General features: G+C 40.2%; 1 protein-coding gene across 1 annotated transcript in view; it reads left to right on the forward strand.

The window, feature by feature from the left end:
* Nucleotides 1-16,654, forward strand: part of Cachd1 (cache domain containing 1) — a 258,103-nt gene that overhangs the window by 108,933 nt on the left and 132,516 nt on the right. Inside the window, exon 6 of the mRNA XM_045149156.1 lies at nt 15,797-15,859. Coding sequence (XP_045005091.1) covers nt 15,797-15,859 — 63 coding nt within the window. The remainder of the gene's footprint in view (nt 1-15,796; nt 15,860-16,654) is intronic.

The following is a 16,654-nucleotide window of genomic DNA, read 5'->3' on the forward strand; positions in this document are numbered from 1 at the left end:
CACCAGGAGTTACCACCGTCTGCAAATACAAGCTTTGCTGACCAGAGGTGAGAGCAGGACTAATCTATGGGCATAACTATAAATCTTTAGAGGGCAAGTTGATGGGCATAACATATCCATTTAGCCAAATAGCAGTAGCAGCTACCTTCTAGTACTTACGCCCCCCCCCCCCCCCGCCATAGGATTTGACCAGGTTTTTAGTACCACAGATGCATTTCCTCCCATGGATCAAGCCTCAGATTCAATCAAAAAGTGGTTCATCGTCATAACAGTCATGCCACTGTTGCACCAGTGGACAGGCACATTTTGCCTGGCTGGTTGGGTATGTAGTTCACAGGGTCCACTGGTGGATAAGAATGTTCATGGCTTTTCTCCCCCAGCACTTTATAGCTATGACAGCTAGCCAGCAGGAAGGAGGCTCCCAGCTCAGTTCTAGCTTGATTTCTCAGTGTCCTACAGCCAAAGTATATGATGTCTTTAGCAATAGAATTTTACCATGTACTTCTGGTGGCAACCAAGAACATTGGGTATAGCCTCTATTGTTGGGGTGGCCTCACAGATTTCTGGTCAATAACTCCCTAGGAAGTATTGAACCTCTGGTGCTGGGATTTTTCCTATGACAATCATCAGCTTCTAAGCACAGCATTATCTACCCTGCAGGATACATCTGCCCAAACTCTTTTTAAATTACATTTTAAAATTTGCTAAGAAAAAAAGTAGGTTTTCATATGGCTTTTTCATAATGTCTTTAGTTTTGGTTAATCCTGCCCCACCCAACACAACTTATAAACATGCTTTTCATTAGCTGCATGCTGTGCTTTTAAATTTATGGTAGCCTGTTATTGAATATTTCTGTTACTTTTAAGTTTTTCTTTCAGTAGTAATCTTTCCAGAATTCTCAACAAATTAACTTTGAGCCATTTGTGTTGTGAATGAACAAGTTCAGAGATTAAGATGGGCTGTCATGGGTCTTGCACCTAAGTAACAGTACGAGGTTAAAGAGTCTGGTCAAATGCAGACACCACCCAATCTGGGGAGAGAGACTTCTCCCAAACCTGCTAAAAGCTTGTTCATAGGGATGCATATGTTTCATTTTCTGGAACACTTCAATTAAGTTGCCATTAATTTCTTTCCTGATGATTTTGGGGTTTGCTTAAATGACAGCACTTTCTGTTTTAGTGATTGGACAGCCTCTTGAGGTAAAAGTGGTGATCTATTTTTTTCTCCCCCTTATCCCCTAGAATTGTAGGAACAGACCCAGAGAGAATGAAGCTATTAGCTAACTGTCATCCACATGGGCTGGCCACAGAGACCCATAAAACAGCAAGAGAACACACTTTTGAATAAAAGCTCAGTTCTCATTTTCTTTGCAAAGATCAGGAAGAGAGGCTAGCAGAATCTCACTGGGCCTGCTGAGGTATTTATTTCTTTACTGTTATATCCTGCTGCAGCATACATTCAAATGTCATGTTAAAATTTGGCAGAGTTGTTGTTGGAGTGAGGGTAGGGCCTACTGCCTTGAGCCGCTATCTTATTAAACACCCAGATAATTGTTCTTGTTCCAGCAAAGTGAGATTCTTTTGCCATTTGTTAGGCAGGGTTAATTATATAGAGAGATTTGGAGGGGGTGGAAATGGTGAATTGAGAGTGGGGCCAGGGAAAGACAAGGTGGTAGAGAATTTCTTTTATCTCTTCTCTTAGAGAAAAGGTAAAAAGATAACATCCAGTTGTTATTGTGCCACTCTGATAGGAAAGAAAGGGGATAGGAAAGACGTAAAAGTATAGACTGTGCAAAAGAAAGGTTTGATAAAGTTGTGTTATGTATGTTTACAACATCCAGAGTGGATGAAACTCAGGTAAAGATACCTTAAACTTCAGGTTTGTGTAATATCATTGGGTGAGATTGTGAATCAAAAATTCTTACATATTTAAAACTTAAGAGAGGGCTCGAGAGATGGCAAACCAGTTAAGGCACTTGCTTATGAAGCCCATGGACTCAAATTTGATTCCCCAAGGACCTATGTAAGCCAGATGCACAAGGTAGTGCATGCTTCTGGAATTCTTTTGCAGTGGCTGGGGGCCCTGACGCACCCATTCTTTGTTTAATTCTGTCTCTTTCTGCTCTGTCTGTCTCTATCTCTCAAATAAATATATAAATCAAAATTTTAAGGGACCAATGAATATGTTGCCTCAAGGAAGGCTCAGGAGACCATCTGAATCACTAGATGACTATACTTGGAAACAGTCCACTCATCTAGATTAGGGGTTAGGTTTATGTTTTAGGTATAATAGCCTAGTGAATATACCTGCTTTTAAAAATAGTTTTAATATATATGAAAAATATGAGCCAAGCATATTTCAAAGAGACTATCTAGAATGTATGAGGAAAATAAGTTTGTTGAAGGATAGCATGCTAAAAACAATGAAGTGTTAAGATAAATTCTCATAGAAGCTAGTCACCAAACATACATTTATGTACCTACATAAAAGTTGTCAATAAAAAAAACTCAGTAATCAGCCCTTGGATATAAACACCAGACCCTATTTAGCATCCGAGATGCCAGCTCCCGTGTATCCCATTCTGTTCATTTTCTTACAAATGGACATTTGCTATCCAGACCCTTAATAGGATGGGTTTGTTTTTGCTAGTTTTGAACTGGATATAAATGGAAATATATTCTTTATATTCTAGTATCTGGCTTCTTTGACACAGATTCTGTTTGTAAGGTACATTATGGTAATGCACATTGCCACTGTGTATTCTTTTTCCTTCTGGAATCCTCCACACTGAGGATACTGAAGATGTCTCAGTTTGTTTCCTGTGGATAGGCATGTGTGTATTTTCCAGGTTTGAGGTGCTATGAGTAGTGATACTGTCTGCATTCTTAATTCTTGCCTTTTCATGGCCACATAGCCACATTTCTGCTAGGTATTTATGAATATGGGAGCTGTAAGTCACAAGAGATGCATCTAATTATTTTTTAGAAGATTTTTTTTCCAAAGTGTGTACATCAAAGAAGAGTTAAGCTTTGTCTTTAGTTGAGAATACTTAGCTTCCATGTTCATAAGAATAAGACATTTTATTGCTTTAATTATGAAGATAAATTTTAAATAAGGGTTCAGTAAAATATCCTTATTTAAAAATAACTATCAGCTGGGCGTGATGGTGCAGGTCTTTAATCCCAGCACTTGAGAGGCAGAGGTAGGAGGATCACTGTGAATTGAGGCCACCCTGAGACTACATAGTAAATTCAGGTCAGTCTGGGCTAGAGAGAGGCCCTACCTCAAAAAATCAAAACAAACAAAACAAAACAAAAAATCTTGTCTCCATACCTATGTAAAGACACGTTTTACTTTAGTAGTTGACAAGAACTTTCTAGAACAGGAAGGATAATGAGAGAGACTGGGGTAGTGTCTTCAGCTTCACTTCCTCAGGGCCTTTGGAAGCTGAGGAGACTTTTAACTTCTGTCCAGCTGTGTTCACATTTAAAGTTCAAATTCCTAGAATTCCTTTGGTGCAGCTGGAAGTTAGGCAGAGGGAGAGTGAGCATTTGGAACTGAGTGTGGAATGGCCACCTGCCTCCCTGACCCTGAGCTTGTTACAGGAGCAAATCATCAAAGGTGGGAGCACCTGACCTGTCTGGATTGCTCATGAACTTCATGTTTTAGGAAACTATTTTCTTTCCTCTTTCATTTTTTTTCTCTTTATTTTGTTTTATTTTAAAAATTTTTATTAACATTTTCCATGATTATAAAATATATCCCGTGGTAATTCCCTCCCTCCCCACCCCCTCACTTTCTCATTTGAAATTCCATTCTCCATCATATTACCTCCCCATTACAATCATTGTAATTACATACATACAATATCAACCTATTAAGTATCCTCCTCCCTTCCTTTCTCTACCCTTTATGTCTCCTTTTTACCTTACTGGCCTCTGCTACTAAGTATTTTCATTCTCACACAGAAGCCCAATCATCTGTAGCTAGGATCCACATATGAGAGAGAACATGTGGCGCTTGGCTTTCTGGGCCTGGGTTACCTCACTTAGTATAATCCTTTCCAGGTCCATCCATTTTTCTGCAAATTTCATAACTTCATTTTTCTTTACCGCTGAGTAGAACTCCATTGTATAAATGTGCCACATCTTCATTATCCACTCATCTGTTGAGGAACATCTAGGCTGGTTCCATTTCCCAGCTATTATAGATTGAGCAGCAATAAACATGGTTGAGCACGTACTTCTAAGGAAATGAGATGAGTCCTTCGGAAATATGCCTAGGAGTGCTATAGCTGGGTCATATGGTAGATCAATGTTTAGCTGTTTTAGGAACCTCCACACTGTTTTCCACAATGGCTGGACCAGATTGTATTCCCACCAGCAGTGTAGAAGAGTTCCTTTTTTTCCACATCCCCACCAACATTTATGATCATTTGTTTTCATGATGGTGGCCAATCTGACAGGAGTGATATGGAATCTCAATGTAGTTTTAATCTGCATTTCCCTGATGACTAGTGACATAGAACATTTTTTTAGATGCTTATATGCCATTCATATTTCTTCCTTGAGAACTCTCTATTTAGCTCCATAGCCCATTTTTTGACTGGCTTGTTTGATTCCTTATTATTTAACTTTTTGAGTTCTTTGGATATCCTAGATATTAATCCTCTATCAGTTATATAGCTGGCGAAGATTTTTTCCCATTCTGTAGGTTGTCTCTTTGCTTTTTTCACTGTGTCCTTTGCAGTGCAAAATCTTTGTAGTTTCATGAGGTCCCAGTGATTAATCTGTGGTTTTATTGCCTGAGCAATTGGGGTTGTATTCAGAAAGTCTGTGCCAAGACCAATATGTTGAAGGGTTTCCCCTACTTTTTCCTCTAGCAGTTTCAGAGTTTCAGGTCTGATGTTAAGGTCTTTAATCCATTTGGACTTAATTCTTGTGCATGGCGAGAGAGAAGAATCTATTTTCATCCTTCTGCAGATATTTATCCAGTTTTCCCAACACCATTTGCTGAAGAGGCTGTCTCTTCTCCACTGAGTATTTTTGGCATTTTTATCGAATATCAGGTGGCTATAGCTACTTGGGCTTACATCTGGGTCCTCTATTCTGTTCCACTGATCTACATGTCTGTTTTTGTGCCAGTACCATGCTGTTTTTGTTACTATGGCTCTGGAGTATAGGTTAAAATCAGGTATGGTGATACTACCAGCCTCATTTTTGTTGCTCAGTATTATTTTAGATATTCGAGCATTTTTGTGATTCCAAATGAATTTTTGGATTGTTTTTTCTATTTCCATGAAGAAAGCCTTTGGAATTTTGATAGGGATTGCATTAAATGTGTAGATTGCTTTAGGCAAGATTGCCATTTTCACAATATTGATTCTTCCAATCCAGGAACAAGGGATGTTTCTCCACTTTCTAGTGTCTTCTGCAATTTCTCGCTTGAGTGTTTTAAAGTTCTCATTGTAGAGATTCTTTACTTCCTTCGTTAGGTTTATTCCAAGGTACTTTATTTTTTTGATGCAATTGTGAATGGAAGTGATTCTCTGATTTCATCCTCTGTGTTTTTGTTGTTAGCATATATGAAGGCTACTGATTTCTGTGTATTTATTTTGTATCCTGCTACATTGCTGTAGGTTTTGGTCAGCTCTAACAGGTTGCTAGTAGAGTCTTTAGGGTCCTTTATGTATAGAATCATGTCATCTGCAAATAATGATAACTTGATTTCTTCCTTTCCAATTTGTATCCCTCTTATGTGTGTCTCTTGCCTTATTGCTATGGCTAAGACTTCCAAAACTATATTAAATAAAAGTGGAGACCCCTGTCTTGTTCCTTATTTTAGTGGAAAAGCTTCCAGTTTTTCCCCATTTAGTAATATGTTGGCTGTAGGCGTGTCATAAATAGCCTTTATTATATTGAGATATGTTCCTTCTATTCCCAGTCTCTGTAGGACTTTTATCATGAAGGGATGTTGGATTTTGTCAAATGCTTTCTCTGCATCTAATGAGATGATCATGTGATTTTTGTCCTTCAACCCGTTTATGTAATATATTACATTTATAGATTTGCCTATGTTGAACCATCCCTGCATCTCTGGGATAAAGCCTACTTGGTCTGGGTGAATGATCTTTTTGATATATTCTTGTATTCTGGTTGCCAATATTTTGTTGAGAATTTTTGCATCTGTGTTCATGAGGGAGATTGGTCTGTAATTTTCTTTTTTTGTTCTATCTTTGCTTGGTTTTGGTATCAGGGTGATGCTGGCCTCATAGAAGGAGTTTGGTAGAATTCCTTCTTTTTCTATTTCCTGGAAAAGCTTAAGAAGCAATGGTGTTGGTCTTCCTTAAAAGTCTGGTAAAATTCAGCAGTGAATCCATCTGGGACTGGGCTTTTTTAGTTGGGAGATTATTGATGACTGTTCGGATCTCCATGTTTGTTATAGGTCTATTTAAGTGATTAATCTCATTTTGATGTAATTTAGGTAGGTCGTATAGATCAAGGAAATCATCCATTTCTTTCAGATTTTCATACTTTCTGGAGTATATGCTTTTATAGTATGTCCCTATGATTTTTTTAATTTCTCTGGAATCTGTTGTGATGTTACCTTGTTCATCCCTGATTTTATTAATATGTGTCTCTTCTCTCTTTCGTTTGGTCAGATTTGCTAAGGGTTTATCAATCTTGTTTATCCTTTCAAAGAACCAACTCTTTGTTTCATTAATTCTTTGGATTGTTCTTTTTGTTTCTATTTCATTAATTTCTGCCCTAATCTTTATATTTCCCGTCTACTGATTTTTGGTTTGCCTTGTTCTTTTTCCAAGGCTTTAAGGCAAAGCATTAGGTCGTTTACTTGCGACCTTTCTAATTTCTTAATATAGGCACTTAAGGCTATAAATTTACCTCTTAGGACTGCCTTCATTGTGTCCCAGAGATTTTGGTATGTTGTATTCTCATTATCATTTGACTCTATAAAGTTTTTGATTTCCTTTTTGATTTCTTCAGTGACCCATTCATCATTTAGTAGTGTATTGTTTAGTTTCCATGATTTTGTGTATGCTCTATAGCCTTTCTTGCTACTGATTTGTAGTTTAATTCCATTGTGGTCAGATAGAATGCAAGGAATTATTTCAATTTTCCTGAATTTGTTAAGATTTGCTTTGTGTCCTAATATATGGTCTATTTTAGAGAATGTTCCATGTGCTGCTGAAAAGAATGTATATTCTGCAGCCTTTGGATGAAATGTCCTGTATATATCTGTTAGGTCCATTCCTTCTATGACCTCATTTAGTCCAGATGCCTCTCTGTTTATTCTTTCCCTGGATGACCTGTCAATTGATGAGAGTGGGGTGTTAAAGTCACCCACCACCACTGTGTTTGGTGTTATCTGTGACCTTAGTTCTAATAGTGTTTGTTTGACGAATTTGGGAGCCCCCATGTTAGGTGCATATATGTTTAGGATTGTAATGTCCTCCTGTTGGAGTGTGCACTTAATCAATATAAAGTGACCTTCCTTATCTTTCTGGACTAACGTTGGACTAAAGTCTACCCTGTCCGATATTAGGATAGCAACCCCTGCTTGTTTTCTAGGCCCATTTGCTTGAAACACCGTCTTCCAACCTTTCACCGTAAGGTAATGTCTATCCATTGTAGAAAGGTGAGTTTCTTAGAGACAACAAATTGTAGGATCCTGCTTTTTAACCCAGTCTGCGAATCTATGTCTTTTCGTTGGGGCATTGAGGCCGTTGTTATTAAGAGATATTATTGAAAGGTGTGTATTTATGTTTGCCTTTTTTTTTTTTTTTTTTTTTTTTTGGTATGTGGTTCTGGTTCTACCTGTGCTCTCTTCTGTTAACTAGTATTTGAGTATTGCTTTTTTTTTCTAGGTTCCTTATATGAGTGCTTTTCCTTTTCTTCAGCATGGAGGATTCTATCAAGTATTTTCTGTCGAGCTGGTTTTCTCTTCAAATACTCCTTTAACCTGCTTTTGTCATGGAATATCCTTATTTCTCCATCTATTTGAATGGATAACTTTGCAGGATAAAGTAACCTTGGTTGACAGTTGTTACCTTTCAGAACTTGGAATATATCACCCCAAGCCCTTCTGGCTTTAAAAGTTTGTGTTGAATAATCTGCTGTAATCCTGATGGGCTTACTTTTGTAGGTAACTTGATTTTTCTCTCTAACTGCTTTCAGTAGTTTTTCTTTGGTGTGTGTGTTTGGAAGTTTGATTATAATATGGCGAGGAGAGGTTCTTTCCAGGTTTTGTCTGGCTGGGGTTCTAAAGGCTTCCTGTATCTGTATTGGCACCTCTTTCCCAATTTGGGGGAAATTTTCTTTTATAATTTTGTTGAAGACCCCTACTATGCCTTTGGATTGGAATTCTTCTCCTTCTACTATGCCCTGAATTCTAATATTTGATCTTTTCATAGTGTCCCGAATATCTTGAAATTCCCACTCATACTTTTCTATAAGTTTGTCTTTCTCTTTGTTGGCCTGTATTAGATCTGCCACCTGGTCTTCTAGCTTAGATATTCTGTCCTCTCCTTCATCCATCCTACTGGTGAGGTTTTCTACAGAGTTTTTTATTTCATTAAAAGAGTTTTTTATTTCATTAACTGTGTTCTTCATTGCTAGTAATTGTGACTGGTTTTTCTTTATTATTTCTATTTCCTTATTTATGTCTTGTATTGCCTTCTTTATATCATGAAATTGGTGTCCTGCGTCTTCTTTGATTCCTTTGATTTCCTCTTTAAGTTCCTCTTTGACTCCTTTGATTTGTTCTCTGACTTCTTTGAACATATTTATAATCATTCTTTTGAAATCTTTTTCAGGCATTTCCTCTAACTCGTTCTCACTGGAGGTCATTTCTGATGCATTAATATTTTTAGGTGGATTTATATCGTCTTGCTTGTTAGTGTTTCTTGTGTTATAATGTATATATTTTTGCATCTTGGATTAAGTTAATGCTTGGATTTTCTAGCTAGCTGGGTATTCTTAGCTGTATCAATTTATCTGATGTTATATATTCTCAGGGTAGGAGCTTAAGGTGTTAGATGTGGCTCTTAAGACTCTGAGAGTATCTACAAAGGTGCTCCTAGGTGTTGAGTTTCCCTGCTATGGGAGTATTCAAGTAGGCTGTGTGGAATAAAATACAGGTAGATTCTAAAAGTTAACTAAACACTGTACCCATTCAGTCAAAAACAGCGCCAAGTATGTATGCCAGAGTAGTTATTATAACAACCAGATCCTCTATCAACACAGAGGTTAAGATTTCTGGTCTGTTGAGGGATCCCAGTCAGTTTGTGACCAAGTGAGACCCTTCCCTGGTGCAAACCCAGTTACCTTGGATGATTTTGGTCTCAGTCAAGTTGGTACCTGGGTCGTTGGCCTGCTGTTCTGCTTTCTGGAGCTGGGCACTGGCTCTTCCTGTGGGGCAAACCAAGCCTGGCAACTGTGGCCCTGCAGATCAGCACCCCCGTGGCTGGAACTGCTGCTGCTCCTGGGTCTGCTGCTGCTGACGCTCCTGTGTCTGCTGCTGCTGGGGCTGCGGGTACCGGTTCTGGAGCTGCCGATGTTGCTACCGAACTCTGCTCCTGCTTGGGTCCTGCTGTCGGCTCTAGTTGCCGTGGCCGGGTCCCGGGCCGCTGCTCTGTTCTCTGGAGCTGGGCTCAGGCGGTGGGGGAGGGGAGGGAGCCCCAGCTGCTCCGGTTCTCTCACTGCTCTACGTGTGCTTCTACCTCATGGTCTGCTCCTCTGTTGCGCACTGCAGCTCTCCCTTCACGTTTCCTGGGTTGCGGAGAGCGCGGTGTGAGGGGAAGCTCCCGCACCTGGCTTTTCCTGCGGCTGGAGCCGAGTCTGGTGGCTTTCTGGTGCTCCCCCCCCCCCCCCCCCCCCCCCCCCCCCCGCCACCGCCGTGGTTGGCGGAGCTGCCGGGGCCACTTTTGCCGGCCTGTGCGGGCTCTGGATGCTCTGGATCTCTCCTACTTCTCCGCTGCCGCTTCAGTTTCCTATACACCTCACTTTTTAGTAAAATTGTGTATTTTGCTGAGTTTTTTGGTCTTTTTTCCCCTCAGGCTGCTTTGGCGTGGTACCTATGCCGCCGTCTTAACCGGAAGTCCCCCTCTTTCATTTTTTAAGTCTTCTAATGACCAAGAAAATACTTAGTTCAAGGTCACCAGTGTTAGCTGGGTTACACAGTTCTGAATTCCGAGCTTTTACATTTCCTACCCCAAATAAAAGCTGTATCTTGTTTCTTCAATTTCACGTGCAGTACAAAATATTTTAAAAAAAACCTCTATCTGAAGCTCTTTAGTTGCTTCTCCCACTATACTTTGCTCAAAATGAAATATTAAAACCCATATAATTTTTCCTATGTGAAGGTCTTAGGATTACTAGACTATTTTGAGCACAGAGGTGGTGTGTGTGAATAAGTTTAATTGTTCAGCTAAAAGTCAGCACCTTAGCACTTTAGTTTTTTTTTTTTTTTTTTAATATTTACTTATGAGAGTTAGGGAGGGAGAGAGAGAATGGCCACTCCAGGACCTCCAGCCACTGCAAATGAACTCCATATGTGTGTACCACTTGTGCTTCTGGCTTATATGGGTCCTGGGGAATCGAACCTAGGTCTTTAGGCTTCTCAGGCAAGCTCCTTAACCATTAAGCCATCTCTCCAGCCCACTTTATTTTTTCTTTTTTCTTTTTTATTTTTTGGTTTTTCGAGGTAGGGTCTCACTCTAGCTCAGGCTGACCTGGAATTCACTATGGAGTCTCAGGGTGGCCTTGAACTCACGGCAATTCTCCTACCTCTGCCTCCCAAGTGCTGGGATTAAAGGTGTGCGCCACTACACCCGACTTCCAGCCCACTTTAAAACTTTCTTTTTAAACCTAGGATGCACTCTCTACCTTCTGAGCTATAGTTTTTTGAATTATAAAATTTGGTTCCTGATGGCTCCTCTGCCTTCACATTCAATTGTAAAGATGAAGTGTAGAAATTTATGTGAAATTATAAACGGAAACATTCTGAACTCTGGGAGAGTTGAACATAGTTCTTAGTGTCTTAAGAAGGATAATTACTGACCATAGACCTAGAACATGGTAGAAAATTCCCCTCTACCTTATAATTTTATGGATACATGAGCCTGCCTTTTAAAGATATTTTTTTGTCCATGTTTTACTTATTTATTTGAGAGCAACAGGCACAGAGAGAAAGACAGATAGAGGGAGAGAGAGAGAATGGGCATGCCAGGTCCTCCAGCCACTGCAAACGAACTCCAGACACATGCGCCCCCTTGTGCATCTGGCTAACGTGGGACCTGGGGAACCGAGCCTCGAACTGGGGTCCTTAGGCTTCACAGGCAAGCACTTAACTGCTAAGCCATCTCTGTAGCCCGGGCCTGCCTTTTAATCTTACTCACATGTGACCGGTGGAATGTAGATAAGTTCTGCTGGTAACTCACTAAAGTTCTTAGAATGCAACCCCAACATACCACCAGGGGAAATACAAGGGGCAAATATTGTTTGCTTTGGTAACTACCAACATGTCATCTGTCAATACCAGTGTCGTTAGAAGGGCGTATACATTAGGGGACCTATGGAATCACCACTGCAACGTACTTGTTGCTTAAACTTTATTTAGTGTGTGTGGCTGGAGAGATGGCTCAGAGGTACTTAGAGGCAGTTGCTTCTAGCTCGCACACCTGAGTTCCTCCTTCCTTCTCAGTACCCACATAAAGCTGGACACAAAGGTGCTCATGGTCTGTAACCTCAGTGCACCTCTGACAGTGGGAGGAGGAGCCTGGAGAATCTAGAAGCTGAAAAGCAACAGTGGAAAGAGAGATCTGTCTCAAAAGAAGGTAGAAGGAGAGGAGAAACACTCCGTATGTATTCCCCCCCAAACGTATGCTTATACACACATACACATAAATAATAAAAAAAGAAAAAGTATTTAAATTTTTCCTTTATCCACCCACATCTATTGGGTATAAAGAATATAAAAGTGCTGGGCGTGGTGGCGCACGCCTTTAATCCCAGCACTTGGGAGGCAGAGGTGGGAGGATCACCCTGAGTTCAAGGCCACCCTGAGACTACAGAGTTAATTCCAGGTCAGCCAGGACCAGAGTGAGACCCTACCTCAAAAAAAAAAAAAAATATATATATATATATATATATATATATATGTGTGTGTGTGTGTGTGTGTGTGTGTGTTTTTAAGTCATACAATGGACTACATAAAATACGTTCAGGCATCCTTTTGTTAGAATAGTAAGGAAAACACGGATTGAATCATTCCCGACACAATTCTATTGAGCTATTACTTTTTTTAAAATACTTTTATTATTTACTTATTACACAGAGAGAGAGAGAGAGAAGGAGAGGGAGGGAAGGAGAGAATGGGTGTGACAGGGCCTCTAGCATTGCACACGAACTCCAGATGTGTTTGTCACCATGTGCATCTGGCTTACATGGGACCTGGAGAATCGAACCTGGGTCCTTAGGCTTCCTGGGCAAGCACCTTAACCACTAAGCCATCTCTCCAGCATGAGTTATTACCTTTTTAAGAAAAGAAAGGTCTGATTTGTACATTTGTAGATGTGGTTTTAGCACAGGGGGTCTGGTTTGCTTATCTGTAGTCTCCCAGACCTCTTCTGTCAGTCACAAACAAAGAAGTTGTACCCATGGCATTAATGTTAATTTTTAATAAAAATGGGCTGAACATTGTGTGTGTGCAGTGGGGGTGCACCAGGACTTTTTGCTATTGCACATGAATACCAGATGCTTGCACCACTTTTTACATCCAGCTTACTTGGGTTGCTTGGGAATTGAATTTGGGCTGGCAAGCTTTTCAAGCAAGCACCTTTCACCATTGACCCATCTTCCCAGTCCCTGAACATTTTAAAAAATTTATTTTGTGTACATGTATTTGTGAATGCGTGTGTGCATGCATAGGTGTTTGCATGTAGAGGTCACAGGATATCCTTGGTGTTTGATCTCCATCCATTTATTTAGTTGTTTATTTTTTTTAATGAAGCAAAGTTGCACTCTAGTCTAGGCTTGGGGCTCACTCTGTAGTCCAGGTCCAGGCTGGCCTCAAACTCACAGTGATCCATCCTCCCACCTCAGCTTCCCAAATGCTGGGACTAAAGGTATGCACCACTATGCTCAGCTTGTGTTCCTTTTTTTCCTCTTTTCCCCCTGACAATGCAAATGAGCTTCAGATTCTCCTGGCTCCTGTTCTCCATCATTTTGGGTGCCGGGATCACAGATGCATATGCCACTTTGCATCCAGCTTTTACATGGATGCTAAGGCATAAAATCTGAGCCAACAAGCTTTGCAAGCAAGCACCTTTAACTACTGAGACTTCTTCCTAGCTGGACATTTCTTTTGGAAATCAAATTATATGAGAATATAGGATATCTTCTCATACAGTGATTGGTAATGGCCTACACCTTGTAGAGAAATGGGAACTTAGAGTTACAGGAATGGAACTCTGTAGATTTCATAATTCCTTTTCCATCTGAATGTCTTACCCCCCACCTTTTGATACTTAGGATCAAACCCAGGGACTTCACATGTACTAAACAAGTACGTGACTACTGAGCCATACTTTCAGCTCCATATGAAATGTGTCTCAGGACACAGAATCCTAGATCTGTCTTGAGATCTGGAGCAGGAAGAACCCTGGATCAAATGTATGAATTGATATGTACAAAAATTATTCATGGTTTAATAAAAGCTAAAAGTACATGCCAGTTCTCATTTGGATTGATTTCCAGTTAAGTTGAAGACACTTAGTGATGAACATGTTACGCATATCATAAACAGTTAGAATTATCAGATCTGAAGCACATTGCTTGGTTTCAAATTTCAGCCTTGCCAAGTGATTTTGATGAAATTATCAAGCCTCTCAGGGTCTTGTGCTTCCATTTTAGAGGCACAGTAATTTTTAAAAATTGACATTTAAAAAAATATTTTTATTTAAGATAGAGTGTGTGTATGGGCATGCTACAGCCTCCTGCTGCTACACGTGAACTTGACTCATCCGCCACCTTGTGCATCTGGTTTTATGTGGGTTCTGTAGAATTGAACCTGGGCCTTTAGGCTTCACAAGCAAGCACCTTCAACAGCTGAGCCATCTCTCCAGCCCTGCAGTAATTTCTAAAAGAAGATTTTAAGATGTGCACTTTTGGCACCACATGTGCACTGCACTCCATTTTAATCAGTAGGCTTCAGTTTCCTCATGTGTGTATGGAAACAATAGTGTGTACTACAAGGGTGTTTTATAAGATCTATGGAGTGAATATAATAGTGCCAGTCAGCTATCCCAGCACTAGAAAGACAGATGCAGGAGAAACTCAAGTTCAAGGCCAGCCTAATATAAATAGTGAAACCTTAGTTCAAGGCCAGCCTAATATAAATAGTGAAACCTTGTCTAGAGAAACAAACCCCATACCCCCACAATAAGCAACAAAAAGCAGGTCAGGAGATGTAACATGCTTAGACATTCATCCCATAGCAAGCATTTAGTAGACTTTAAGCAATGTTAATATCATTATGAACATTACTAGGAATCTTTAATGAAAACATTCCAGTCTACAGGGTCATTTAGGAAAAGGAGCACTTGGTATCTGTCAAATGAGTGCATGGCCATTGGAGAATGATTGGAGGGGGGCACCATGATGATGTGTACTTAAAGCTTTTCAGGCTATAATTTCATCCTATTCCACACCATCCTTTCTAAGTGTGTGTGCTCGTCTCCACCCTCTGATGCTCTCCCACCCCTCCCAAACACCAGCCGTGTGCTCTTCCTTCACTTGTATAGTGCTCCAGGAACTTGGCTTGTCCTGCTCACTGCCACCATACAGGTGTGTTTGGCTGTCTGGGACACTTTCCCAAATGCTGACAAATGTTTGGCAGCAGGATGAAAGGAGAAGCGAAATCTTGGCTGACGCCTCACCCATCTGGAGAGTTGCGTAGTGTCTTTAAAGCTTCAGGAAGAACAGCAAGGCTGCGTATTGGTTTCTGCTCCTCCAGTGCATAGCAGCTTGGAGTCTCATGTTCTGCTTTGTTACATGTTTCTTCCTCTCTCATGGCTGCTCAGTTAGGGATATGATTTGGTCGGTTCCTAAGTGAACAGAGACATTTTAACCTCAGGCACTGGATGGAAGATTAAATGTGACCTAGGCCAAGGGAGGGCAAGAATTCATGTGTCTGCATGCTGTGGCTTGGCCTAGCATTGAGGCAAGGCAGCCGTGTTTCCTGGCTTGTAGCAAAGTACCTTCTCTTGAGGCCACACATACTTGGCAAGCCCCCGTACTCCTCTCCTGAGGGGGTGCTTGAGCAACAAAGGTGATAGATAATTTTGGATAGGTACTGCCTGGGCAGGGACATGAAAGAACATGGAAAAAGTTCTTTGCAAAGAGCTTTACTGCACTAGATCTTAGTGTCTGTAAACAATTACAGCATTCAAGGGGTTCAGGATTTAAATGAGAAACACAACTTTGTCAGGTTATAGCAGTTGAATAAAATGGGATGGGATCTGGAAATCTATGATTAAATGTATTTTTGAAAATGAAAAATACATTGTAACATCTGGTTTATTTCACTACAGAAGTGCCTGGGTGATGTTTATATAAATAAGCATGATCAATTTGGGTTTCTGTATAAAATTACTGTATTTTAATTAAATTTTTCCTACTTGATTTTGTTTTATGTGTAATAGATTATTTACACCCAAACCAAAATTGGCTTTTATTTAGAAAATCTAATGTTCTTTTTTTTTTTTCCCCCATTGCAGCGGATATTCAATTCCTTGGTTTACACAGAGAAAATCTCAAATGGAGAAAGTGAAGTCCAGCAGGTAGGCTACTGGGACTTGGCACTCTGTCTAAAAATACTGAAATTTATTTCATTTGTGACAGAAAGTAAGTATCCAGCCTTTATATCCTACAAGTCCCATATGACATGGTTTTTCTATGACTCTGATCACAGTCAGTAATTTACGCTGTCTGTTGGTTGCTAGTCTTAAACGATGGAGTCATACCTGCTCTATGAGGTTGTGAGAAGGAGTGTTAGTGAACCAGTGGGGAAGGCTCTGGCATAGAAGCTGCTGCTGTGTGCTGGCTTCTTCGCGCTATTTTTTTCCTTCTTTCCTTGATTTTTCCCTTTGCTTCTTTGCTTTGTGTTCATTGCTCTTTGTATCATGAAGTTCAGAGGCCAGGCAGATGTTGTTTGCTTAGTTGGCTACAAGTGGACTGTCCCCTAAACTGAAACACAGTGCTAGTGAACTTGGTCATAAATAATTAACTGGTGCTTGAGAAGAGAGAGGTACAATAGAAGAGGTTTTAATTTCAGCTGTCTACCACCTTCATTACAGCCCATGGTCATTTGAAGCAAGGTTTGAAACTTAAGTGAAAAACAGAACCATGCTAAAAACCAGAGTGTATAGCATTGAGCTAACATAGACTTAAAAGACCAACATCACAAAATGCATAACAACAAACTCTTGGAGTTGCTGCTATTATCTTACTCATGCTTGACCTATTCCAAGCTTCAAGTGCTGTCCCAGAAGCAGCAGCTCTGTAAGCTTCTTTAGAAGGAAGTTACTTACAGGATTGTTCACTTATCCACAGTAAATTACTGGGATTTAACCTGA

Source organism: Jaculus jaculus, chromosome 5 (genome assembly GCF_020740685.1).
Source record: "Jaculus jaculus isolate mJacJac1 chromosome 5, mJacJac1.mat.Y.cur, whole genome shotgun sequence".
In the NCBI taxonomy this organism is placed as follows: domain Eukaryota; kingdom Metazoa; phylum Chordata; class Mammalia; order Rodentia; family Dipodidae; genus Jaculus; species Jaculus jaculus.